Genomic DNA, 27,986 nt, shown 5'->3' on the forward strand with positions numbered 1-27,986 from the left:
CAGTGACTTTCTGCACTGCAATAACAAATTACTGACTGAGGTGAATTAGCAAACTCTACCAAGTCTGCTGCTAAACCATGGACATGAATCTTTTGCATATTCCCCTTCTAAGTGTCTGTCTGTGAGATCTTAAAAACAGGCAGTATGTGTCCAACATGCTCCAGACACAATTGACTGATCTGCATTTACCTGGCATGCAGATATTTTAAAAGGCACTTTTTATGAAGTTTATGAAGAACTGCATCAGGTTCTGTGGGTTTTGGATATCTGGATGTCACCAGAGAGATGCCTAATTAACGACTGCTCTGTCATTTATTTTTGATTTTTTAAATATAATTAATTTTTTATATTTTACCATTTAACAAGGAAAATAATATTCCACCTCTAAGTCACTAGTTGAACACAGAAATACCCTGCACACAAAAGCAAATACACCCTTAGAACCTAATGGAGCCACACTTAAGTTGCATGGCATAGCAGGGGATCTTGGGCCAGGGGTGGTGGTGGGAGGGAGGCTGAGGACTGCTACACAACAGCACAGTCTCTCCCTGTGAAACTGAATGACAGTGATGATGCTAAACCACCCACAGGAACCACAATTCCACTACCCACCAGCAAATGCCTTCCTGCCCCCAAAAAGCTTACAGACAAAGGTGTTGTGCAGAGCAGGAAATGGCTGAAATAAAATAGTCTATTTTAGGTGATAATCTGAGGTAAGGCAGTGTCTCACAATTCTAAATATGGTTTTAATTATATTAGAAAATAACATGTATTGGTACAGGAGTGAGATGGAACATTTGTATTCCATTACGTATTTTACTGAGAGGCTTATTTTCTTTGGATAAGAGATATAAATTAAGCTTCTTACAATTTCGGGGCAGGACGGGTCTGGTGTTTTTTTCATAAGAAGTAGAGGCGATAACGTTTATATCCCAGCCAAAACCTCTGCCATTTTATTTTCCCAAATGCTCCTGAAATTCCAGTTACAACCTCATCCCTGCTCCCTGCCTGCAACTGGTGTTGGGAGCCACTTCAGCCACCATCATATTCCAGCTTGGTTGCATTTCAGTTGTTATCTAGGTGATTATTCTACTCTAAAATTATAGTTTGGAAAGCACTTTGAATCTCACATTATGACAGATGCCTTAGAAAATAAAGGTTTTATTTTTTTTTATTCACTGGGATGTCTTCAAAATAGTTGCAAGTGAAACAGAAGCTTAAAAAATGCTGCATTCAAATGCCAGAAAGCCAATAACATGTATTTATTAGGGGGTTAATAACATTCCTTCCTGCAAATGTTCCCTCACATCAATGCAGAACCATCTCAAGTTAGCTTTCAAACTATGCCTTATTAAACGGAATCACTTTTCCATAAACCACATTACAGCATCCAGAGACAGCCTCTAAGTCTTTGGGAATGAGAAGAATGCCATCCGCTTCAGATATTACTAGACTTATTTGTTCTTCTGCTTTTTCTTTTCTCCCTCTCTCTTCCTTTTCAGGTCTGTTTTTAGAACCAGGAGCTCTGATCCCTGTGTGTGTGGATCAAGTTTAAAATTAGCAGTCCATTTGATAGTCAGATGCAAGAAATTACTAGCACAGCATTTTTTAATGGATTTGAGGTGGTGAGACCAGTTATTTTGACAGCTGGTTTCATTTAGGTGAAGCTGAGGCGCTCGTGTCCTGAACACTAGAAATATCTCCTTCAGTGTAGATTGTGTTTTAGGAAAGAGGATTTTCCTTAAGTTGAGAGTACTCAAGTGTCCCTCTGCCCTCTGGTGACACAAATCAGAGGTGTTCAAGTAAGCATTTAGGTCCTTGGACAAATTGAGACCATCAGCCCTTGCTATGTATCTTGGTCTTGAGCCGTAGAGATGTGTGTCAGTGCCTCTCCTGCTACCAGAGGAATGCAAGACGATGAAGCCCAGACAGTTTCATTCCGCCATGCCTGGCTGTCGACGGATCTTAGGAGACTGGCTGCACAAGAACAAGCGTGGGTTAGCTGAAACAACGAACCCCAGCACAGCGAACGCCCCGCAGGCCCGGGGTTCGCTGCAGCACGCGGAGGGCCCACGTTGGGCAGACAGGCTCAAGAACGCACCAGCGGGCCCGAGGAGCTGCCCGGGCTAAGGGCGGCGCGACTGGCAAGGCAAAAGAGGACAGGTTAGGGAAAGCCACGGAAGAGGAATAATACCCCCACGTCCGCATCCCCTGCCAGGAGTTAAGATGGCGTCCGGGCGGGCCCGGGAGGGGGTGGAGCGAGCGGCGTTGCGAGAGCTCCACTATCTCGCGCGGCTTGGGTAGCGCGCGTTTTTTGGTCTCGCGAGGCAGGCCACGCGGGAAGGAGTGCAGGAGCTTGGCGGGAAGTGCTGTGCTGCGGCGGGTGCGCGCGGTGCGCTGCCTCGCGCCTAACTGCCCGGCGCGCGGCTATGCCTGCTCAGAACACGGAGAGCAGTGACGGTGAGAGCGCGGGGCAGCAGCGGGCGGGAGCCGCGGCGGGGAGGGCCCGTGGTTAACCGTGCTCTCGTTGCAGAACCACTGGGAGCGGCCATGGGGGAGCAGGCGGAGGCGGCAGTGATCACACCAGCTATGCTGAAGGAGGAGGAGCAGCTGGAGGCGGAGGGGCTGGAGAAGGAGCGGCAGATGCTGGAAAGGGTGAGGACGCGGTGTGCTGGGGTTGCTTGCGGAGGCGCGGGTTGCAGGTGCCCTCCGGGCGGTTTGGTTTGTCTGGGCCTGAGCGCTGCGTCCCCACGCCAATAGCCCGCTTGGTTGTGGGCCGGGTGTCGTGCAGCTCCTTTGGTTTCAAAACAAACAAGCATGAGAGGCCGTTGAAGTGCCATGTACCGGTGCTGAGATTCGCAAGCGCCTTTGTCATCCAAGGGGGACCCTTTCTTCATTTTAAAGTCTAACGGTGGACTCTTGCAGTCAGTAAGAAGCCTGCTGCATTTTATACATATTTAAATTTGCAACCTTTTTTGTCATTCTGAGCCTAAAAGTCCAAGATATAATGCCTTTGAAGTAAGCTGGTTTCACAAGGGGTTAGTAAGTTCACATTCATCTGATTTTCTATCTGAATCAGTAAAAGCAAGACTGTTGTTTGTGTTTTCTGTGTGTTTGTGTTACACTTTCCTCTTTTTTTGCACCTTTTTTATTAAAAACACTCCCACTAAACAAACGACGCGGTTAGAGCTCTGTGTGACGCTTGTATAAATGCCATTTATAGTTTACAGAAATATGCTGGTTATGCCTTTTCTTTGGTAGTAGGTATAGTTCAGGCATCAGCTCCATCAGGGATAGAGGCTGGCCTAAAAAGCCCAGCCAAAAAGAATCGGGTTGATGCTAGTTGCTCTCTTGGGCTGCTCTCCTGCATCTTCCTTGCACACAGCTTTGCAGGAACCTCTAAGCCCAGGGGAGCAAGAGCTACCTGAGCTATCATTGCTGCCAGAATAAATGTACGGAGTCATCTTGAGAACCGATGTTTGATTTGTGTATTTCTGTTTATGTGGCGGTAAATAAAGAGTGCTTCAGGGAAGTGGTACATTCCTAATAAAAATAACAATCATTGTTAGATTTCATTTCTCTCTTGCTCTGAATGTTTTCAGATGTTAATATTGAGCATTGGTCGATACTAACCAATCTGTTTTAGAGAGAGAGAATGTCAAAACATGATGTTTCTAGATCTTTGCTGATAGAAATTATCAAGGTGTAATAATGCTATATAAGGTATATGTTTTTTTCGACATAAGGAAATGCAAGCTTCAAAGATCTCTTAAATGCTCTTTTGGAAATTGTAAAGATCTAGTGCTATTTTTCAAAATACTTGAGAAATCAGTGTCTGGGATTTTTTTCCTGTCTTTTAGACTGTTCTCATTTTCCCCTTCCCTGTTAATGATGTAGCCTTGTAGTGAAACCTCAGGAGACTGATGCCTCAAAAATGCACACATTATTCAAAGGGCATGAAAAATACCAATTTCCAAGGCTTGGAACTAATTTTAGTTACTCTTTCTGTTTTTATTAAGGAAAGTTGTGATTTGTAAAGGTCTGTTGTAAAGGTCTGACAGCATTTTGTGATACTGCAGTTAGAAAATAATATTTTATTGTCACAGAAGTATCATAATCTTTCTTGCAAACAGGTCATGATGGAGGGTGTCTGAACTTCTCTTCAGGTATTCTTTCATCAGACTTGGAATTAAAACTTCAGAGGCAATATTCTTGGAGGTGGAAGAAACCCCTGTAGAGGAAATTTACTTTATTGCACAACAAGTAGTGAGAAAAGGACCTAGTATTTAATTCCTTTCACTACCAACCACTTCTGTAGCAGTGCTATAACATGGCAGCAGTGGAGGTTCTTTTGTGTTCTAGTTCTTGAGAATCTACAGAGCTTACCTGTATCAAGGGAGTTGGTCCAGTTTCCTGTGTACCTCTATCATGCTTTCTTTATGCAATCTTGAGCCAGTTAGACCAAGGAAAGTTACTTGTGTTCTTAAACCCAGGCTTCCTGGCATCTTGGGGAGAGTTGATGTTCTTGAAGCTTCTGGATTTTGTGTTTATGCTTGTTCTGCAACCCCCCTTACAGGCAATTTGTTCAGCAGTTCAACAAAAGTGTCACTTGTTTTTCCTTCATGCTGATGGCAAAATACCGCTATGCAAATTTATGAGAACGTAGAGTGCTGAAAGAGTAGCAAATTCTTGACCTTTTTGGTGAAAAAAGAAAAACCAAACCAAAACACTAACCCAGAAAAAAACCCAGCATTTTTGAGGCTTGAGGATTAAGTCAGAAGGCCAAAGTGAAGAAATAATGAATTCGATGCTGTTCATCATCCTTGAGTTTTCTTTATTTTCCCTTGAATTTTTCCATAGTTATTTATGGGAACAGTCCTTCAGATTGACCAATTAATGGAAGGATGCTCTGTTCAATAGAAAGTGAGCAGTAGCAACCTTCTGAATATAGTTTAGTTTTAATTATGTTCTTTCTGGGCCATCAGTGGTTGACCTTTCTGAGTTCAGATACTTTTCACCTGAAGGAAAAAAACCTGAACTGGGGAGAGCAGAAGGAAAGAAAAACTATGGATAATCGTGAGAAAGCAATGTCTTTCCCCCCAAAATAGAACTTGTCAAGATAGATCTTCCTCTCAGAATGGAATACTGTGATAGCTACCTGATAAGAAGTACTGTTTGTGGAAGATAAAGGTGTGATTTCTGGGGGAGAGAAACATGCATTCTCTTTTGTGTCACACAGTTAGTCATGTGATTCAGCTAATACCTTTCCTCCTGCCTAATTAGTCTGTTTTGTTTCAGAAGATTCCATTGCCTTTTCTGTCTTAGGGCATCCTCCCCCTAGTGTTTCTAGTGAAGGCTATTGGAGAGATAAGTATCTTGTAAAGCTCTGCATCTTGGTTCTCTGGGGTTTCTCTTGGAGATGCTAATTCATGTTTTTTCACTTGTGTGATATCTCAGCCATTGTTAGATGGATGCAGAGATGCACTCTTTAGATGAATTTTTTTTTACTCTTTGGGTGAATCTTGATCTGATTTTTAAAGAGTAGTTTTGTAAACTTCTAAATGCACAGCCTTGACAAATTCAACAGAAGCTACTTTTAAAAGCATGTGTGGATTTTGTAAATGAAGCAAGCAGAACTTACTGTTTTTATATTGGAAACTGACTTGATTGCTCTAAATTAGGCTTGATGGTTTTGTAGCTGTCTGATTCTTGTTTATAATGGAAAATTGTGCAGCGTTGTGTAAATGGCATGTGGAGGAGTCCCAGCTATTACTTGGGAAACTGCAGAATCTTGCCAGATTGGGGTTCCTCTCACCCTGAATTTTGCAGGCTGCAAATAAATTTAATTTTGCTTTAAATCTGTAACTTGGAGTTGAAACACCGTTGAGTTCTTGAAAGCCTTGTGCTACTGCACTGAAGGCTTGCCTGCTGCAGAGCTCCGTTTACATAAGTGAGTGGAACCCTCAGTGGGTTTCATTGTACAGTACTTCGCACCCAGAGAGTGGCTGTCAATGGCTCCGTGTCCCAGTGGAGGCCAGTGACAAGCGGAGTCCCTCAGGGATCAGTCCTGGGACCAGTCTTGTTTGACATCTTTGTTGGTGACATGGACAGTGGCATTGAGTGCACCCTCAGCAAGTTTGCTGATGACACCAAGCTGTGTGGTGCAGCAGATGTGCTGGAGGGAAGAGATGGCATCCAGAGGGACTGTGACAGGCTGGAGAGGTGGGCACAAGCCAACCTCATGAGGTTCAACAAGACCAAGTGCAGGGTCCTGCATCTGGGTCGAGGCAATCCCAAGCACAAATACAGGCTGGGCAGTGACTGGCTGGAAAGCAGCCCTGAGGAGAGGGACTTGGGGGTGCTGGTGGGCGAGAAGCTCAACATGAGCTGTCAGTGTGCACTTGCAGCCCAGAAAGCCAACCAGATCCTGGGCTGCATCAAGAGAAGTGTGGCCAGCAGGTCAAGGGAGGTGATTCTCCCCCTCTACTCAGCTCTGGTGAGACCCCACCTGGAGTACTGCATCCAGTTCTGGAGCCCCTAGGATATGGACATGCTGGAACGTGTCCAGAGAAGGGCCACCAGAATGATCAGTGGGCTGGAGCACCTCTCCTATGAGGACAGACTGAAAGAGTTGGGGCTGTTCAATCTGGAGAAGAGAAGGCTCTGAGGTGACCTTCTTGTGGCCTTTCAATATCTGAAGGGGGCCTACTAGAAAGCTGGGGAGGGACTTTTTAGGCTATCAGGTAGTGATAGGACTAGGGGGAATTGCATAAAGCTGGAAATGGGGAGATTCAGGCTGGATGTGAGGAAGAAGTTCTTCAGCATGAGAGTGGTGAGAGCCTGGAATGGGTTGTCCAGGGAGGTGGTTGAGGCCCCATCCGTGGAGGTGTTTAAGGCCAGGCTGGATGAGGCTCTGGCCAGCCTGATCTAGCATGAGGTGTCCCTGCCCATGGCTGGGGGAGGTTGGAACTGGATGATCCTTGTGGTCCCTTCCAACCCTGACTGATTCTATGATTCTACTTCACACAGGCACTTGTGAGTTAAGTCATTGTGGCTGGAAGGGACATGTACATGTATGAGACCATTGCAGTTACCCTGTAGACAAACCCTTTGCTATATTAGAAGCATTAACTGAAGCATCCATAAATGGTTGATGTGTATTTGTGTTGACCAGGCTCGCACTTCCTGGGAGAGGGAGTCAAGTGAAATACGCTATAAGAGGCTTCAACATTTGCTTGAAAAAAGCAACATCTATTCCAAATTCTTGCTAACCAAAATGGAACAGCAGCAGTTGGAGGTAGGTGTGTGAATGTCTGCAGTGGAGATTTTTAAGATGGTCTGCATTCTGTTTGTGGTTTGTTTGTTTGTTTTTTTTTTTTCCCATTCAGCTGTTTGAAATAAAGTAAAAATGCTGGTAAGATTGTAATTATATGAAAATTTACTGAAACTACTGTCCAGGAATGGAGTGGTGCTTTACATGATATTTGGAATTTGTTCTACAAATTAATAGATAAATCAGGCTGGTAAGGTTATGAGTTGGAATTTAAAATCACAACGTAAAGGTGGCTCAAATTTTCTGTTGGCCTGAGTATTAGGAAGAGAAAATTAAATATTTGAAGTAGGAAACAAAGTTTAAAGTACCTGTACCTGGAAAACCTGAAGGAAGGACAGAGGATGCAAAGAGTTGACAAGTCAGAAATTAATACAGCCTATTAGTGTTAATTATTGAAGGTTGAGGTTGAGACCTCTTCAGGATGCTAATGTAGGTCTCCCTCAAAAATCTATACATTCCAGTGATTTGAGGCCATGTTGTTCCCAAACCAGAGCTTCCATAAAATTTGGTATGTTTTTTGCTTTTTAATTCATAGTCTGCTGAATTCCTGTTTAGGTTTATCTTGACTTACTTAACTGTACCTTTATGGACAAGTTTGTAAGAGTGGCCGCTTGAGAGAGAGCATTAGGAAAAGATTCAGGGCAACAGTGTTCTTGGAAAAGTAACTGACAGACTGCTTGAACCTGCTGTCACAAATACTGCTCTAGTTTAGCTCTCATCTTGAATTCATGGTTACTGCATTGATGGAATGTGTTTCAGTACTGTCTTGCTCTATTCCAGGCTTGCTTTGCCTTCAGAAAGTAGAAATGGTAGATATGGTAATATGTAGAAGTTAAAGGTGGAAAACTTACTGCAGTAGATGTGATTTTAAGGAGTTGGCAATCAAATATTTTTGTTGGAAAGTTTTCTAAATTACTGTATTTAAGTATTTCAAGTATTCACTGACAAACAGTTCAAAGCAGTTACATCTGATTGTCCAAGGCTTACATTATCATTTTACACTGTTAGAATAGAGGCTTTTATTGATATTTGCAAAAACAAAATCTGCAGAGTACACAGAACTCTCCTTTACCAGTGTATTCTATGCCTGTTATCACATAATGGACAGTACTTTTGTGGGTGTTGTTGAAAGATAAACATGTGGTTTGTTGGGATTTTTTTAGGAACAGAGGAGGAAAGAGAAGTTAGAAAGAAAGAGAGAGTTGATGTTAAAATCTGCCAAGGTAAGATTAGGTATTTTATGAAACTTTTACTTGAAAAGTTTGACATATTAAGGCTGCAAGGATGATTAAGGGATTGCAGTATCTCTTTTTTTGAGGAAAGGCTGAGAATCCTGGGGCTGTTCAGTCTGGAGAAGACTGAGAGGGGATCTTAATGTTTACAAATATCTGAAGGGTGGGTGTCAAGAGGAAGGGGCCAGCCTCCTTTCAGTGGTTCCCTGTTATAGGATGAGGGAGGGGTAGTGGGCCAAACTGTAACACAGGAAGTTCTACCTCAACATCAGGAAAAATTTTACTGTAAGGGTGACAGAGTACTGGGACTGGTTTAGCAATTATTGTTTATTCACCCAGGGTCCCACATAAGTAAGTAAAAAAAGTAAGTGGGAACCTCTCTTCACAGAATCGCAGAATTAACCAGGTTGGAAAAGACCTTCAAGATAATCAAGTCCAACATATTTTGCTTGTAAAACTACTTAATAGTGTTTCAAGGAAAGCTTTCACAGGCAATGGTGTGAAGCATCTTATATTTTTTTATCTGTGTCATGGTAATTAGAGATACATAATATGATTAATTTCTTCCTACCTTTACTTTCTAGAGTCAAAATCCAGTTGATGGTGCAGAGAAGTCAGGTAATTTATTTGGCTTTGTCTGTTGTCAGTACTGGTGTGTTTATTTTGTTTAATGTTTGATGTTACCTTATAGGTGCAAAAAAGAAGAGGGGGAGAGAAGATGGGACATACAACATCTCAGAAATTATGTCCAAGGAGGTAGGCCATAACTATACATTGGCTTGTTTTGGACTTTTGTAGCACAGATTTTAACTGATGAGGCAATCACTGTGTTACATCTGTATTTTAGAGCAATGCATTCTTGTATGCTGCTGTCAGATTATCGACAGCTAGCAGTAGCCTGTCTGTAATGGCATGGCTTTCCTCCAACAAAGGTCTGTTTAACAAGCTGTGTTCTCAAACCTGCAGAAGTCAGACAGGGTGTCTCTTAAATTCTTTGTGGAGGCAAGCTGTGAGGAGTCTTCATCAAAAGCTGAATTTTCAGTTACCCTTTGTGCTGGGATACATTCTCTGATGTGGGGCCTTGTTTTAGAGTGTCTTGTAAGATTAATGATGTTGTGTGGAGGGCTTTTTAGAGTATGTCTAGATTCTTCAATTAAAAGATATGATGAAATACAAATTGTAATAGAGTTTAAGATTGAAAAACATACAAACATTAGGTTTGATTTGTTTTTTTTTCCAGGAGATATTGTCAGTGGCAAAAAAAAGTAAAGTGGAAAATGAGGTATGTTGCTGCATGTTATTGATGTTTAAGTATGTTGAGCCCAAAAGGAGGGAGGGCTTTTTATACTTTATAGCATATCTTTAAACTTTCCCTGTATATATACATCTCTCTGCTTGATACTGAAGTACCAAATTAGACGTGTAAAGTGTAACGAGTTGACATCTATGTATATGGTAATAATTAATCCTGAAACCAAATTCTACTACTAGTTGATGGTTACTCCAAATAAACCTTTGTGTGAGGGACGGCATTACTTCACTACACATTAAGACTGATGTAAGTTGGGCGAGATTGTTTTAGCTGGACTTTGATGTGCATTCTGCTAGTCAGATGTTAACGCAAACTTCCCCCTATAGGATGAAAGCTCTCCTAACAACCTATGTCCAGAAGACCTGCAGAAAAATGGGGACTCAAATAGTGTCATTAAGGATAGATTGTGTCAAGCTGTGCGACACAGCGCCAAGCAATTCCTTGATCCTATACGGAAATTTAATGGACAACCGGTGCCTTTTCAGCAGCCAAAGATTTTTACCGGAGGTGTAATGAGGTGGTACCAAGTGGAAGGCATGGAGTGGCTAAGGGTATGGAATGATTTTCGTTAAATTTGAATCTGTTGCTGTTTGGAAAGAAAGAAATGAGGGAGAAGAGACACAGTCTGTGGCTGTAGGTGGTGCAGGGAATGTGGAGAAAAGACAGTTCTTTGATTTCTCATGATACAAGAGTATGGTGTTATGAAAAATTTCTCAAGAATTTCTCACTTTAGTGTTTCAGCATGGGGAGTTTGCATTTGTAAACGTTTCTTTAGTTTTTCTGGTTGGTGTTCTTTCTCTTCCCTTTGTTTATTTTCTTGTTCCTCTCAGCTGTCTTTTCAGCCTCTCCTTAAAAATACTTTATGAAGGCAGAAGGACCTATGCATACTAGTGAGGGTCAGCCTTAATATTTTTGTCTCTCGGGGGCTTGGATACCTAGGCTCTAGGTCTTTAAAGAACTGCTACCTTGCAGGCCTGATGGGGATGAGTTTCAGTCTCTGCAACTTGTAATCTAACTAGTAATATCAACAGAGTAGTTTTTAAAATATTTTGTCTTCAGCATTTGAAATAAACTAAAGAAACTTTCCATAAGAAGTCTCCACATGCATATTATCTTCTATTTGTTTTTGCTTGCAAGCCAAATTAGAACTACTTTGCTTTTTAATTGTCAGAGCCAGACAGAATTTTTTTTCATTCTGCTACTGATCTTATATTCCGTTAGGTTTTGTTGGTTTGGGTTTTTTTATTCTCTGCCTTGTGAGCATATGTATCTTGTTTTAACAGGCATAAGATGATCTCACAAATGAATGCCACTAAGCTCACTTTTCTGTCACTGAGAAATCCATAGGGAAGGCAGGCCTATTCTGGGAGGGGAAAAAAACAGCTTCCCTGGGCTCTTAGTTATAATAACCTTTATGAATAGTAGAGTAGCCAAAGAATGTTTGTGTTTGTCTTTCTGTTCTTTTGTGAGAGGTTTCTCTGTTGCAAAGAACTTTTGATGGAGCAGCTGGCTGTGTTGGTGAGGATTGCACCTTTTACCTGTGATGAAGTAGCTGTGCCTATATGAGCTACTTGAACAGATAAAGCTGAAACATCTACACAGTAACTTGGCCTTTAAGATAGGATAGCTAAGGGAGTTCTTTGGAGCTGAGCTCAGTAAAAATACAGGTAGCGTGAGCTGTACTTGCAGTTGCGGTGCTGTTTCATACAACTGGTTCACATCCTTTGATACTGTTCATGCATTTAATTGGCTGTAAGTATATATCACAGTACATTAGAGGTTGGAAGGGACCTCAAGAGATCATCAGGTCCAACCCCCCTGCTGAAGGAGGATCACTTAGGGTAGTCCACACAGGAATGCATCCAGGTGAGTTTTGAAAGTCTCCAGAGAAGGAAACTCCACAACCTCTCTGGGCAGCCTGTTCCAGTGCTCCGTCACCCTCACTGTAAAGAAGTTTCTCATCATGTTGAGGTGAAATCTTCTATGTTCAAGCTTGAATCTGTTGTGTCTTGTCTTATTGCACACCACTGAAAAGAGCTTTGGCCCCCTCCATTTGACACCCACCCCTCAGATGTTTATAGACATTGATCAGATCCCCTCTCAGTCTTCTCTTCTCAAGACTAAATAGCCCCAGGGATCTAAGTCTCTCTGCATATACCTACATATGAATGTCTGGGTTTTACAAGATGCTTATTTTCATCATGGGGAAATCTTGCCTGTCTGTAATATAAAAAGCCGAGTACAGTGTTTCTACAGGTTTTACATTCCTAAAAATGTCTGTTCTTAGGATAAGTTGGCTATTTTACATAAACTTTTTTCTGTGTATGCAGATGCTTTGGGAAAATGGTATCAATGGCATTTTAGCTGATGAAATGGGCTTGGGGAAGACTATTCAGTGTATTGCCACAATAGCACTGATGGTGGAGCGAGGAGTGCCTGGTCCATTCTTAGTATGTGGTCCTTTGTCTACTCTTCCAAACTGGATGTCTGAATTCAAGAGATTTACTCCAGAGGTAAAAAAAAAAAATAAAAAATCAAAGATTTCTTTCTTCCTTTCTTTTTAAAGAACAAGATTTAATTCATACTCTAGTTCTTTACCTTGAAACTTTCTCTATACAGCACACCAGTTTAATTGTAGTTGTTTGTCATGGTTACTGTTCTGTGACTTGCTATGTATTTATGTCCTTCTTATAACAGAGCTAATTATCTCTACTGTCTTTTGTTTAACTAATCTTAGTTCACCTAAGTTCAAAACTTTTTTTTTTTTTCCAGATTCCACTAATGCTTTATCATGGAACTCAGCAGGAACGTCGTAAACTGGTTCGTAAAATTCACGGACGACAAGGCTCACTGCAAATCCATCCTGTGGTCATTACTTCCTTTGAAATAGCGATGCGAGACAGAAATGCCTTGCAGGTATCTAAACTCTTCTGAAAGCCCAAGAATGGTGGAATGCCTCATCACTAATAGCAATACTTTTGAATGCAGTAAAAAAAAAGGGCTGGATGCTGCCTGTACAATAGCTGTCGTACTTGAACATTTATGTTGCCATTCACATCTGTTTCCTTGATGGCAGCCTCTCTGGAATTTTAGGCTTAAAAGTTTCATCAAACAGAACACTATCCATATCTGCTCTTCATTTACCTCTTTGTAGGTGATGGTGAGGGAGGCTTGGAGTAAAATCTCTACTTAAGTGTATAAATGTCATGGTTAACATCAGATTGATTCTTTCAGTAATATGAGCTTCTTGTAGAAGTTCTACTGTAATCACCTAAGTTTTCTAAATTCAGTCACCGTGAAGCAGATGCATGGCTTTAACTGTTCAAAGAGTTAAACACTCTAAAAACAACTGTAACAGGCATATCAGACAGTCTTCTTATAATCACAGAGTTGTTTAGGTTGGAAAAGACCTTTAAGATCGAGTCCAATCATTAACCTAGCACTGCCAGTCCTTCACTAAACTGTGTCCCCAAGCACCACATCTGCAGGTGTGGTTACTCAATCACTTTGCTGTGCAGCGTGTTCCACTGTTTGACAATCCTGTCAGTGAAGAAATTTTTCCTAATACCCAAACTAAACCTGCCCTGGTGGAACTTGTGGCCATTTCTGCTTTTCCTATGGCTTGTTACTTAGTAGAAGAAACAGACTCCCACCTTGCTACAACCTTCTTTCAGAGAGTTGTAGAGAGCCAGAAGGTCTCCCTTCAGCCTCCTTCTCTCCAGGCTAAACAAGTCCAGTTCCCTCAGCTGCTCCTCATTAAGACTTGTTCTCTAGATTCAGCTTTGTTGCCACCCTTTGTGTGATGGTTTGAAACTGTCTTTTTAATTTTTCTTCTCAAAGTTAGAGCAGAGAAGGTGAAGAAGCACAAATAAGTCACTATTGGGTGTAAGAAAGCAAAATAATGATTATTGTAAACACTTCCATTGGAGAGATAGGAATGTATAAGAACTATTACTCAAAACAAGGAGAGGGGAGTTGGGCAGTTCGCAGCTTGCTGGGCTTCTGGCTGCTGCTGCTTTTTTTTTTTGGCTGAAGATAACCCACTGACCTTGACGAGCTAAGTCTGACAGCCTTTCTGCTTCTTGACTCTCTGCCTTCTGCCAGGGGGGTCTTGGATTCCTTCTGGTTTGGGGTGGGAGAGGCCCCTTGGGGAAAGGCCCCTTGGGGGAAGCAAAGGGGGCTTGGCTGTGCTTTTCTGTTGATTGTACATATATGTAAATGTTGTGAATAGTGTCTATTCGTACATATTCATTGCATTTCATCATAGATTGTAGATTTGCTTGTAAATACAGCTTTCATTTGCTTCCAGACTGAGCTAGCCTGGTCATTGTTGGGGTGGGGGGGATTTCAGCTCTCACACTGTTACACTTTGAACATGCTCCAGCCTTCTTGCAGTGATGGCCCCAATATAGAACACAGTATTCAAGTGTGTACTTGTGGCACTCCAGTGTGAAGTACAGGAGGACAATCGCTTCTAGTCCTGCTGGCCATACTATTTCTGATAAAAGCCAGGATACTCTTGGCCTTCTTGGCCACCTGAGCTGGCTCATGTTCAGCTGGTTGTTGACCAACACCCCAAGATCCCTTTCTACTGAGCAGCTTTCCAGCCACTCTTCCCAAAGCCTGTAGCCTTGCGTGGGATTGTTGTGACCCAAGTACAAGACTCGACACTTGGCCTTCTTGAACCTTATACCACTGGCCTCGGCCCATTGATACCGCTTGTCCAGATGTCTCTGCAGATCCTTCTTACCCTCGAGTGGATCAACACTCCCGCCTCGCTTGGTGTCATTTGCAAGCTTGACCCCTTCATCCTTTAGTGTTGCTTGTCTCATCTGACTCATGTTTTGATGGAACTATCCTTTTTTTTTGTAGCACTGCTTCTGGAAGTACCTGATAGTAGATGAAGGTCACAGGATTAAAAACATGAACTGCCGCCTTATCAGAGAATTGAAACGATTTAATGCAGACAATAAACTCCTGTTAACTGGTACTCCACTGCAAAACAACTTGGCAGAGCTTTGGTCTTTGCTTAACTTCCTGTTGCCAGATGTGTTTGATGATTTGAAAAGGTATGTTCTGATCTGATTGTGGAAATCACACCCCTTTGTTCTGTTCAAGCATTATTGTAACTCTTTAATAATTAAACTTAATATCAGCATGTGAAGAGCTAGTTTATGATATGATTGTACTTTGATATTATTTGGTGATAAAAGCCTTGAAATGTGTTTTGCCTTCACAGTTGTTTCAGACAGTAAGGAAGTAATTATCAGCTCTATAGATAGTGGAAGCACAACTCTGAGCCAAAGACATGAGTATTTGAAGGAAGAGGTGTTCATCTAATAAGGGCTTGGTGTTACTTGAGATTTTCTAAGGTGCTGAAGAAAGCTGTGTGAGGCTGGTAGGAGATGGATCCTTTCCTGAAACAGTAGGGGTTTAAGTGGAAGAAAGTTGCCAAAGCAGTTTATAGATTAATTTTGAAAAAATGTGTAGAGTATATCAGCTCTGGTGAGACCCCACCTGGAGTACTGTGTCCAGTTCTGGTGAGACCCCTATTACAAGAGGGATCTGGAGGTGCTGGAACGTGTCCAGAGAAGGGCCACCAGGATGAGCAGAGGACTGGAGCACCTTTCCTATGAGGACAGACTGAAAGAGTTGGGGCTGTTCAGTCTGGAGAAGAGAAGGCTCTGAGGTGACCTTATTGTGGCTTTCCAGTATCTGAAGGGGGCCTACAAGAAAGCTGGGGAGGGACTTTTTAGGCTATCAGGTAGTGATAGGACTAGGGGGAATGGAATGAAGCTGGAAGTGGGGAGATTCAGGCTGGACGTGAGGAAGAAGTTCTTCAGCATGAGAGTGGTGAGAGCCTGGAATGGGTTGTCCAGGGAGGTGGTTGAGGCCCCATCCCTGGAGGTGTTTAAGGCCAGGCTGGATGAGGCTCTGGCCAGCCTGATGTAGTGTGAGGTGTCCCTGCCCATGGCAGGGGGGTTGGAACTAGATGATCCTTGTGGTCCCTTCCAACCCTGACTGATTCTATGATTCTAATATAACAGATCATAGTGAATAAGCCAACTAATATAAGCTTTTTTACCCATTATTTAAAACCTCAAGCATCTGAATTGACAGATACACTTCAGAAATACCTCCAATTAACCTTCTGTTCATGATGGATATTAGTGCTTTGTTTTTCTTAAATCACAGGATAAGAGAAAAATAGCAAACTTAAATAATTACTAATATCTATAAAGAAACCTGTTCTTTTTTTTTTCTTTTTATAGCTTTGAATCTTGGTTTGATATTACCACCATTACAGAAACTGCTGAAGATATTATTGCTAAAGAAAGGGAGCAGAACATCTTGCATATGCTGCATCAGGTTTTTGCTTATTCATGTTGTTTGTTCTCATGGTTTATTTCTAAAATTGACCATTATTATGAAGTGTGTCAAAATCTTGTTTGTGAAGCTGAATTCTGGGCCTGAGGCTTTTATTGAGATGCTTCTGAACTTCCTTAGAGTTGTAGGGATTTTTTTAATCTTTATGGCACTTAAAATGCTGAAAGGAGCAATATACTTCTTTGATAATGACTCATTTTTATTCTTGGAATTGAATTTTGTCAAACTTGATTGCAGTTAATTGCCTCTGTTTGCCAAAAGACTTACTTAGCATGTTAATATTATTGAAAGATTACTTGGAGGAAATTTATGTAACTTTTATGTGTTGAACAGAACATCTTTTGAGAAACTAGTTGTATAATGTCACTGTCTCGAAAACCAAACTAACACTCCAAACTTTTTGAAGGAGAGTGTGTATAAGTAAATGCTTGCAAAATTAATCATTTTCCCACCATAAGCTGATGGTGAGAGATGAATTGTATCTCCTAGATATTATTTTCAATGACAATTTATGTTTTATTGTGGTTAAGATTTTTGAATTTTCCCAGAATAACTTGCTTGAGAAAATATAGCAACCAAAATGAGCTATATCATAATAAAAACACTTTTCATATGACAAAAATTGTTTAACACATCTATAGCAGTTAATGCTGTACCCTTATTCAAGATTTTTCAGCTGTGGATGTGTTGTTTGAACAAATGTATTGCTAGCACATGTATAAAAGTTTTGGCATAGGCGTCCATATTAAAAAATGAAATACAGAGCTCTGCACTTTAACTCCCTTGTATTAAATTGTCAAAATAGCATTATATCAGTACACCTATTAGTGTATTTGTTTTTAAATTATCCACACTGAGAGCTTTGAGTAATTATAACACATCTGTTCAAAACCTCAGATTCTCACACCGTTCTTATTGAGAAGATTGAAATCTGATGTTGCTCTTGAGGTTCCTCCTAAACGAGAAGTGGTGGTATATGCGCCCCTAGCAAAGAAGCAAGAAACTTTCTACACTGCCATTGTAAACCGCACCATTAGGAAACTGCTTGGAAATAACGAGGTATCTACTGATAACAGATAGTAAAATGGTGCTTGCTATTAACAGTTTGTAGGCAGAAACATTTTGGTATTGCTTCATTACCATTGTACTAAACCTACTTTTGCTTAGCTTTTTAGTCTAGTCCTTTTGTTTCCTGTTTCAATAGTAGTTACTATGACTGGCCTCAGTGGCACAGACCTAACACAATATGAGTGTAAATATGTTCTTGATTACTTGTAGCTTGGGGGGGAAAATGCAGTTTTTGTAGAGTTTTTGCTGTAAAATCAGAAGGTACTAATGCAACTTTTAAGAAGTCAAGCAGAGGTTTTCCAAATCTACAATCACAGACATTTAAAATGTGGGCTGCATTTTCTACTCAGCAAAACTTGAAACTGTTGAGTCTAAGTATTGCATGATGCGTATCACTGAAACCTCTTCTTGACAGTTCTTGGTCATCAGAATCTAAATCTGTCTGCTGTTGATGGCAATGTTATGATTTCCACAGGAAGAAGTAGTTGAGTTGAGTCCTACAGGCCGACCAAAACGCCGTAGTCGAAAGGTGGTTGATTATTGTGAAGAACATAATGGTTCACCTGATGACTTAGAAAAACTGATCAGTAAAGTGCAAGAGGAAGTAGAAAAAGAGAGGTACCTGCCCTAAAATACTATGATTATTACTCTTTCCTTAGTTTGCTTCCAAATCTTTGCTTGTTGAAATTCATCCAGAAGAATGGCATCCTGTAATTTGCTATCCTTGTAGCTTTATGATTTTGTTTGTTTGCTTTTACCTAATACACACTGGGGCATGATAACCACAATTAGCTTGTACTGTCACTCACTAACTCAGAGTTAACAACAAGACCTGTGCTTTTGTAGGACTTAGCAATAAAATTGCTTCTAGAGTCCCTGTTTAATATTTATTAGTCAGTCTTGAGTCCTGCGACGATAGTTGTATTGGACATTTGGGCTCTTTATGGATTATCTAGTGTGAAATGTTATTCCTTTGGGCTGCTAAAACATTTTGGTAGTGAAGAATTGTGGTTTCACCAAAGCTTCAAGGTCTAAGATGGTGTTTGGTCTAGCCAGGGAAGAACTGCTTCATCTTGGTTATTTGGTAGTTGAAATTTCATTGTGGTATCTTAGGTCCTGGCTACAGCTAGCAAGGAGGGTGAAGAGCTTGGCATATTGCTAGATTTTGCAGACTTTGCAAGGATCAGGCAAACCTTTTGTTTTGAGCGTCCAATTCTGTTCACAGATACATCTTCCACTGGCTCAAATACAGGACAAAAGACAGTGCTAGCATGCTACAACAAACTCCAAGGTTTTTGCTGAAGTTACTCAGAAATTCTTGGTGCAAAGTTTGGGTTCAAGGCTGGAGGAAAAGGAAGAGCACTTTCCATGCTTTATTTTGTGAAATACACAGGAAAAGCTGAGGCCTGGAACCTGAATGCCAGCTTGGTTATTGCTGTTTTGGTTGACAGTTATTTGTTACTTTGTGGTGATTAAGATCAGAGTTAAGGCTCAGGACGGAGGGATTTGAGGCATCATGTTTGCTCCTGGTTTTGGCAAGGCCTGTTGGTGGCTCTAAATTTGTAGGAGGTCCCTTTAACTTGGAAAACCAGGTTAATCTTCAGGGTCAAAATGTATTTATTTTGCTAGGTTTTTATTATAGCCAGTGTACTTTGCAGTTAAATATATTTGTGTTAGTTTTATGGGATGCATGGATCCTTTATGTTGGAGACAGTACTTAGATGTGGAAGAGCTAAATGGCTGCATGCATTGTGAGTCCTGCAATGTGGATGTGTGGCCAAAATGAGGTAGGTAGAGAGTTGATTTTGGAATAGCTTATGTGTTGTTCCTCAGGAGGTCTGACCATTTGCTCTAGAGAGCTTGCTTCTGTTCCCTTTCCTACTGGGTGACTTGCATGAAGTGTCTTTTCTGCTGGTTACTACAGGCTATTCTTTTGTGTTTTAAACCAAGAAATAATGGCAAGCTTGTGCCTTCAGTGCCAAGTGCTGCACTAAAAGATTTTTTTCTGGCAATAGCTTTACTAACTATGAGGGATTTTGAGGACATTTGACACATGTGAATGCATTGCTTGATGTTGTTCTATTTTTTTTTTTCTCTTCAGTATCTGTAGCATAAATAGGGTGTCACTTTTTGTACTGATAAGATGATGTATCTTTTCAAGGCCTGTGGTAGATGTAGGCGTTCCCATGGATTCAGAGGTGAACCTTAAACTGCAGAATGTTATGATGTTACTGAGGAAGTGTTGCAATCACCCCTATCTTATTGAATATCCGTTGGACCCTGCCACACAACAATTTAAGGTACACGTTTTTAAAGGATTGCAACAAAAATTATTCCACACATTAGAAAGCAAAAGACTGTGAGCCTATGGTAGTAAATAATGACCCTTTCAACATACTTGACATATACTTCCCCACTGAATTCCAGCAGTGCACTGAGTCATTGTTGGAACCTTCCTGTTGCAGCAGCAGCTGCAGACACAAGTTCAGCCTCTGTGCCCGTTTAGCTTTTTTGCATAGTGATGCTGTAGTGTTAACCATTGCAATAGTGTTCATTTGCTGGGGAGCAAAGTTACTGAATTCAAGTTCTGTGGACTCAAGGTGTTCTAGATTTTCCTCAAGCTCTCCTCACAAAGGTTAATTTTCAAACCAAAAGTGCTGCCCTTGGTGAAGTGTTCATGACACAAATTGTGCATGGTGCAGGAGATGTGGTGGTAACTTTAGTGTGAGGTCCTGAAAGGTTGAACAGAGTCCTCTGCTCAGAGAATACAGCATCCTTTCTTCTCAAAAGGAAAAAAAAATTATATCACAAAGGCCAGCTAGTAGTTTAATCTACACAAAGCATTTGACAACAGAGGAAAGTGTGAAGTAATTTATATTGAAAGAATCTTGAACAACTAGAAGTTGCTTGCACATTCTGAATGTTGACTTGTGGGCATGTGTAGTCATGTTCCTGTTCAGTGAGTGATACCAAGTTCAGCTGTGCTCAGGAGCAAGCTGTTGAAGTTTACTGATGTAAAGTCAGTGCATAAAAAGTAGATAGCCCAGTCTAGGTGATGAGGGGAAATTAATGTGTAGAATGCAGACTGTGACAGTTTACACCACATGAAGGAAAAGGATTAGGAGTTACTGAAATGGCTGCTGTATGGCTCAGACCTGAGGAGTTTCTGTATACCTGCTCTTCTCCCATATCAAGAGCTAGATCTAACAGACTGTCTTGAGCAAAAGAGGGGTCTAAAACAGCAGCTTGAAAACTTGTCAACTTCCATCATCTGGCTGATGTGTAATAACTTGTTCAGCAGTGCTTCCTTATGTCCAGTAGGTGGAAGCCTTATGCATTAATGGCAACCTGGAAAGGAAGCAAAAGTGCCTTTCCATGTGGAAAAAAGAAAATAGCTTCTCCTTCCAGAAGTGAGATGAAAACTATTTTAGTTTATGAAATGATTAGTTTTGATTTCATTTCATTATGTAGGGGGGTTGAACTAGATGACCTTTAAAGGTTCCTTCCAAAGCAAAATATTGTATGATTCTATGCTCATGTTTTAACTGAATGTGGTTTGTTAAAATTACTGCTGCTTCAGCTGAAAAATTGGAACAATCTTGTTTCTGTGACAAGCTTTTAGACAGCTTTTGTTGGTGTTTCTGAGTCAGGGAAACTTCTGGTATCCTTTCCTCCTAACATGATTCCCTCTCCCCTGTTCTAAGATTGATGAAGATTTAGTAAAGAATTCAGGGAAGCTTCTGCTTTTGGACCGGATGCTTCCAGAGCTGAAAAAGAGAGGACATAAGGTAAAGCTTTTTGATATTGGAGGGGAACAGGACACATGTAGTTGCCTCCTTATGGCCAAAAAATGGTACTAAGGATTCTTTCTGATTTTGTAGGTGTTGCTGTTCTCTCAGATGACTATGATGCTTGACATTTTGATGGATTACTGCTATCTGAGAGACTTCAAATTTAGTCGTTTGGATGGCACTATGTCTTATTCAGAGAGAGAAGAAAATGTAAGTAGATGTACATGCCCTTTGAGCCTGTTAGCAAAATCTGCTTGTTCCTATGGCACTGAGATAAGATTTCACGCAGCATTTAGCCTTTACAGGCAAAAGACAGCTATGTTAAAAACTGGCATCCTGGGTGCTGCTTTAGTGTCTGCAGCTCAAATACTGAAGCAACAAAATGTGTTGCTAATCATTACCTTGGGGTATGTGTAAAATGATGGGTGCTCACATCCTCACTCAGATGTGAAGTGCTTCATGTATTTAGGTTGTGGCAGATGCTAATTCCAGTTTTACACCTACATGTATTACTTCCTAGTGTCCAGTATGTGATGCCAGCATCTGTGGGAGCATACTGCAAGTCTAATGTCAAATAAAGTAGACTTCTAGGAAATGGAGTTTTGTACTGAGTGGGCCCTTTGTAACTTCAGCCTCAGATTGCACATGGATTTGCTGCAGTGCAGTCTTATGTGTCAGATGCTTGTGGTGGTTTCAAATAACCACAGTAAGAATGCCTTACTATTGAGGTATATATTTACAGTGAAGAGCAGCCATTCAGAGTGGTGTGGTTTTGAAGAGGAGATGGCATACAGGGCAGCTGGGAGTTACAGTCAACTTGGCATCAGTATTTTAGATTGTTGCTTGTGTCGAGAAGCAGATTTGTTTTTAGATCCTGCCAGCTTGGACTGGGGGAAGAAAATATCAGTGCATGATAGATTGCAGATGGAGATGAATGTGATTTTGACCATATATTTCTACACTCATCTCTACTCTGTGTTAGACAACTCATTGACCAAATCATTAGATAAAACCCCACAATTGCTTCAGTTTTTGTCCTGTCTCAAGTGCATGCAGCATTTCTTAAGGCCTTAGTTTGGCCTCTGACAGTGTATGCTGTATTTTATCTATGTTCACCTTTTTAAACACAGACCTCTTAAAACATTAGCTACATTGTTTGATCCATCTGATGTTTATTAATAGATTAATTCTCTTCCAGATGCATCAGTTCAATACTGACTCTGAAGTCTTCCTGTTCTTAGTGAGCACAAGAGCTGGAGGCCTGGGCATTAACTTAACTGCAGCAGACACAGTTATCATCTACGATAGCGACTGGGTATGTTGACAGACATAACCTAATGATATGTGTCATAAAATGCTTTCTCTGTCACTGTGTTATAGATCATGTCTGTAACTTTAATGAGGTGTTACATGAAGAGCATAGTAAGTAGTGTATGCAAGAATGTTATATATGAAATACAGAGACTTGTTTGAAAAGTCCCAGCTTACGGAATGCAATATTAGAGCTGATCTCCAAAACTAGCCTATTTGCCTCAGTTACACCAAAAGCAGGAGGATTTTTCCTTGAAGATACTGAAGATGTTTCCATTGTTGGATTTCTTAAGTTTGAATGTAGCCAGACCTTCTACAGGTTCCTCGTTTCCAGCAGCTGCTGTGTTAATACCAGTGACTTTCAGCCTGTGTTTTAGCTAGTTAGTGAGTCTGAAGTCTGGGAAAAAGATGGGTGTGAAAAGAAATGACTGAAAACCTCTGCATCTTCATTTTAACAGACAGCTTTACTGAAGCTGACTAGTTGGCTTCAAGAGAGCTAAAACAACTTCAGAAATGCAAACTTTTTAAATTGCTTTTTTATCTTCCAACACAAAAAACCTCCACAAACTTACAGCTAAATTTGTGGAACAAAACATGTCCATCCATTGAAAACTTAGTGCAGAAGCAGTCTGAGCTGAGTTACTCTGACTGTGCAGCTGCAACAGCAGAGCTTGGCACAGACAGGTTTGAGTAAGAGATGTACCATGACCGATCAGCTTATGGCTTTGGCTCTGATACTCAGAGGTCACTATTGAAAATGCTGCTTGTGGTATGTCTCTTAAAATGATTAAATGATGTGCAGCTAAGTTGTTTCTCTATCTCCTCAGAACCCCCAGTCAGACTTGCAGGCCCAAGACAGGTGTCATAGAATTGGCCAGACAAAGCCGGTTGTTGTTTATCGTCTTGTGACAGCAAATACTGTTGACCAGAAGATTGTGGAAAGAGCTGCTGCCAAGAGGAAGCTGGAGAAGCTGATTATCCACAAAAGTAAGTATCTTTCTCTTACACTTCCTGTAAACATGTGTTGCTGCTTTGAATCTCAGGAGAGAGCTCTTACTGCACTGTTTACTGACTGCTTAGTGAAATGCAAAAAGCTTTGTCCAGCATTTGGCTTAGTGTTGCTTTTCAAAGTGCAATCTTAGACACATTGGAGATACCTTCTGCAGCAAATTAAAGAAAAAGCACTTTGGAAGGTTTTGATTGAACAATGACCCTACCTGGAAGAAATACAGGTAAAAGGCGGCAGTAAGAGCACCAGGCTTGTTTGTATCTTGTCAGCAAGATGATAGTTTGTTTGACCTGATTGTTTTTAGACTTTTAGTATGGATAATGGTGGGGATTGATGACAAGTCTGAGTAGATTATCTTTTTTAAATCAAATTACAAGAATCCAAATATAAGTGGAAAATCAGATTAATAGCTTACTGTTTGCACTTTAGTTTACAATGGTTCTTCGTTTTGTATCATAGAATGGTTTGGGTTGGAAGAGGCCTTTAAAAGATCATCTAGTTCCAACCTCTCTGCTATGGGCAAGGGCACCCTCTACTAGACCAGGTTGCTCAGGTCCCCATCCAACCTTGTTTTGAACACTCCAGAGTTGGAGCCACCATAACTTCTCTGGGCAACCTTTTCCAGTGCCTTGCTACCCTCATGGTGAACAATTTTTTTCTAGCGTTTAATTAAATCTAGCTTCTTCCAGTTTGAAGCCCTTGTCCCGTCACTACATGCCTTTGTAAAAAGTCCCTCTCCAGCTCTCCTTCCAATACCAGAAGGCTGCTGTAAGGTCTCCCCAGGGCCTTTTATTTTCCAGGCTTAACAACTCCAACTCTCTCAGTCTGTCTTCATAGGGACAGTACTCCAGCCCTCTGTTCATCTTCGTGGCCCTCCTGTGGACCCATTGTAACAGTTCCAAGTCCTTTTTTGTGTTGGGGGCTCCAGAGCTTAACATAATACTTCAGGTGGGGTCTCATGAGAGTGGAGTGGAGGGGGAGAATTACCTTCCTTGACCTGCTGGCCCATGTGTCTCATTTGATGCAGCCTTGGATTTTGGTTGGTTTTGTGGGCTGCAAGCACACATTTAAAATTTACGTTGAATTTCTCATCAACCATCACCCCCAAGTCCTTCTCAGGACTGCATTTGTGCTTGAGATTTGCGGTGACTGTGGTGCAGAAACTTTGCATTTGGCTCGTGGAACTTCATGATGTTGGACTTGGCCCACCTCTAAGCTCGTCAGGGTCCCTCTGGATGGCATTTCTTCCCTCCACACAGCTTGGTGCTGTTGGCAAATTTGCTGAGAGCACTGAATCCCACTGTCCGTGTTGCTGACAAAGATGTTAACAGCATCAATCCCAGTACCAACCCTTGAGGAACATCAGGGATGTTCTCTTTGCCAACCATGTCTCCTATTTCCTATCCTACCAGCTTACAGTACAAAGGGAACAAACTTCAGCATCCACCATCTAACTTTATTTACAATGTTTTTACTGTAAGTAGAACTAATGACTTTTGTGCTCTGTGCCTGTGTGCATGTTGAATTGGTGTTTCAATCAGTTCTTCTGCGTACTACATGTAGAAGGTGAAAGGCCTGCATGCAAACTCATCACTTTTTTTCACCGGTTAGGCTCTTGGCATAAGATGTGTTTACCTGAGGACCAAACTAGTGAAACATGGCATATATTTTTGATGGTCAAGAGTAATTTGTTCGATGTGTGCATCTAGCATTGATGTAACAATTTACACCGTTTGTTTCTGTGTACTTTCTTAAAATTTCTCCTTTGTTACAGATCAGTTTAAAGGTGGCAAATCTGGTCTAGCACAGTCAAAGAGCTGCCTGGACCCTCAGGAATTAATAGAATTATTGAAATCCAGAGACTATGAGAGGTATGCAGATTTCACATTTTACTTGGACTGTGAGCTTAATTTGCAGCTTGCAAGCAGCTGTCAAAAGCTCTTGTCTTATGAAGCGATCTGTGGATCTTCATAGCAGAAAGAATGTCCTAGGGATTCTGCTGTGTGGGAAAACTGGCTTCCTTACAATACTAACTAATGTGCTTTTTATCTGTATTAAGAGAGATTGTTTCTTCCTCGACAGGGAGGTTAAAGGATCTAAAGAAAAAGTAATCAGTGATAAAGATCTAGAGTTACTCTTGGACAGAAGTGATCTTATTGGTAAGTCAGAGTTGATTTTTTTTTCCTGTTTGTGCTTTTCCTGTTCAACAGTAAATTCATATTTTTTTTTAAGAATCTTTAGATGCAGAAAGCTGACATAGCTCCCTTCCTTGCAGCTATATTGTAGATCTGATGAAGGACCCTTTGGCCCTTTTGCTGATGTTTCCAGTAAGATATAGGATCATGTAGATTGGAAAAAAAATTTAAGGCATTGAGTCCAACTGTTAAATTTGGTGAAGAAGAAATAATAGAACTTAACTGAAAGTATTACAGAAAACCACATTCGTGCGTAGTGTGCCCTGTGTGTACTGTGAATGAAAAATGTAGATTAGGAGGTGATCTGCAAAGCAACTTTCCTTGTAAGATGGTGTAATTGATCAAACCAAAAATTATTCTTGGAAAATACTTTTCAGCAAACTTGTTGAAAAGATTGTTTTGATAATATCATAATGCAAAATACAGTGTAACATTTTCTTTGGGGGGAAAATGAGCTCTTCAGAGTTACCATGTCTTGTCAATTGACCAAATATCTTATTTTTATCTTTTAATTAATTTTGGAGGTTTCCTACAACTGTGTTTCTCTGCAGATTTAGCCAGAGATGTTGGAATTACTTTTTTACTTAAAGTCCACAACTGAAAAATTTTCAAGCACAAAGTTTTAGTTGCAATCTTTTGATAAAGGAGCAAAATGATTTTATCAACTTGCTTTTCAAATACAAACAAAAATAGATACACATTTTACATCTGCAACAGTAAGGTTGCAGTTACATCAGCTGTCATTTTTGATCTTTGTTTTGTTTTAATCCTAGATCAAATGAAGACCTCTGAAAATACGAAAATGGAAAAAACGGGTGTTTTCAGGGTCCTAGAAGAATCGTCAGATTCCAAGGCAGAATGTGTGTTTTAATGTGCAAACATAGCTTTTACAGGACAAACCTATGTCTGACATCAAATCCTCAGAGGTGTTACTTGCACGTGCTGAGTTTCTTTAAGACCTTCTTCAAAAGCCTCGTGTTCTTCCAGTGAGTTTTAACATGTTCTACAGTACAACGCAGGTGATAGTTTCCTATTGTGGCTTTGGTAGGCTCTCAAAAAGAATTTAAAAAATGAGCATATTTCATGCTTGCAGCTAATGCTTGTAATGGCTGGTAAAACCAAACAAACCAAACAAGGCAGACAAACTTCCTGTGGAAGTCCTAAACCACTTTTTTTTCATATGGTGTCAGTTATGATTTTATTTGGAAGGGAGAGAACATGTGCCTTTGTTACAGAAAACTGTGTAGCTTCTGGGTTTTAAATTGCAGATTATTTTGATTAAATGTTTGGTTTATGTTAAAAGTGCAAGGTTTTTTAGCGTTACTTGTTGAATAAGCCAAACTGATGTTGTGCCCATTAATTCAGTCTTTCCCTACTCATGTAGCCCATTAGCCAATTTCACACATTAAAAAAGAGAAAAACCCACAACAAACAGCAGTAATCATAAGTAAAAGCAAACAACCAACCAAACTAAGGCAAAAACAAATGAACCAACAAAAAAACAACCTGAAAAAATCAAGCAAAACCCTGAAAACAACCCACAGCAAAACCCAAGCATTTTGAATGAGCTCAAAATGCCCTAACATTTTCTAGTGCAGATATTCTGTCTTGGCTGGGTTGTCAGTTTGTGTGGCTAAGGTGCCTATTTGAAGCACGTGGAAGGAGCTGAGGGCACTGGAAGGGGAAATGCACTGTGTCTCTGGGGCTGGGTGGAAGACTACCATGTGGCAGTAGACAGATGGATATTAATTTCATATGTAGAGTAGGGTCTAAGAATCAGCCGTAAGCAATAATTTTCAACTTAGGCAGCAGGTAGCCTTTAAATTTTCAGTTCTGGTTTGTGTGTAATTGGAAGCTGCAGTCATGAAATTGCAGCTGGAGCTGTCACAGCTGCAGTTATGCTAGGTAGGCCAAGCCCTAAGAAACAGAATAAAGTAAATTCATACCTCATCTATCAGACTTTGGAACCTAGTTTCCAGTTACTTTATGATTGTTCTTACTCTGCACGGAGTAATCTGTTAGCCTTATTTAGAGATATTCATTTTACAGTAGTGAGAGCTTTTTGTTCTTACCTCTATAAAAGAATAAATCCATTAAGTTAATGAGTAGGCTGGTTTTGGCCTTTGCTGGTTACTTATTAGCCTGGATCGTACAAAGTCCAACATGTGCTGTCTTCACATGTTACTTCTATTTGCTGCACTACCCTGCTAGTCTTCCTTTAGGCATTATTGTATGCTAATGAAGGCCTACTACAAGATTTAAGAGTAAATGATGTATCTACAGTAGTATCTGAATGTAGTAACTGAAAGTTATAATAATAACTGATATAACTGCTTCAGTGGCTTAAC

At 40.7% G+C, this 27,986-nt stretch overlaps 1 protein-coding gene across 4 annotated transcripts; it reads left to right on the plus strand.

Annotated features, from left to right (window-relative positions):
* The first annotated feature begins 2,541 nt into the window (after positions 1 to 2,541).
* On the plus strand, positions 2,542 to 26,574 carry HELLS (helicase, lymphoid specific). 4 transcript variants are annotated; one of them, XM_054382744.1, is made up of 21 exons: positions 2,542 to 2,655; positions 7,175 to 7,297; positions 8,497 to 8,556; positions 9,150 to 9,183; positions 9,257 to 9,321; positions 9,806 to 9,847; positions 10,204 to 10,428; positions 12,208 to 12,390; positions 12,650 to 12,793; positions 14,750 to 14,946; positions 16,150 to 16,246; positions 17,162 to 17,323; positions 17,808 to 17,950; positions 19,494 to 19,632; positions 21,037 to 21,120; positions 21,214 to 21,333; positions 22,322 to 22,438; positions 23,262 to 23,421; positions 25,218 to 25,314; positions 25,526 to 25,602; positions 26,412 to 26,574. In XM_054382744.1, exons 1-21 carry the CDS (start codon positions 2,551 to 2,553, stop codon positions 26,507 to 26,509), a joined length of 2,472 nt encoding a protein of 823 aa, XP_054238719.1. In that variant the 5' UTR covers positions 2,542 to 2,550; the 3' UTR covers positions 26,510 to 26,574. The 4 variants fall into 4 exon arrangements, with proteins under 4 accessions (XP_054238719.1, XP_054238720.1, XP_054238721.1 ...); XM_054382745.1 differs by having other exon boundaries at positions 2,546 to 2,655; positions 12,650 to 12,697; XM_054382746.1 differs by lacking the exons at positions 14,750 to 14,946; positions 16,150 to 16,246 and having other exon boundaries at positions 2,546 to 2,655.
* Positions 26,575 to 27,986: the final 1,412 nt, after the last annotated feature.

The sequence above is a fragment of the Indicator indicator genome, chromosome 7 (genome assembly GCF_027791375.1).
Source record: "Indicator indicator isolate 239-I01 chromosome 7, UM_Iind_1.1, whole genome shotgun sequence".
Lineage (NCBI taxonomy): Eukaryota > Metazoa > Chordata > Aves > Piciformes > Indicatoridae > Indicator > Indicator indicator.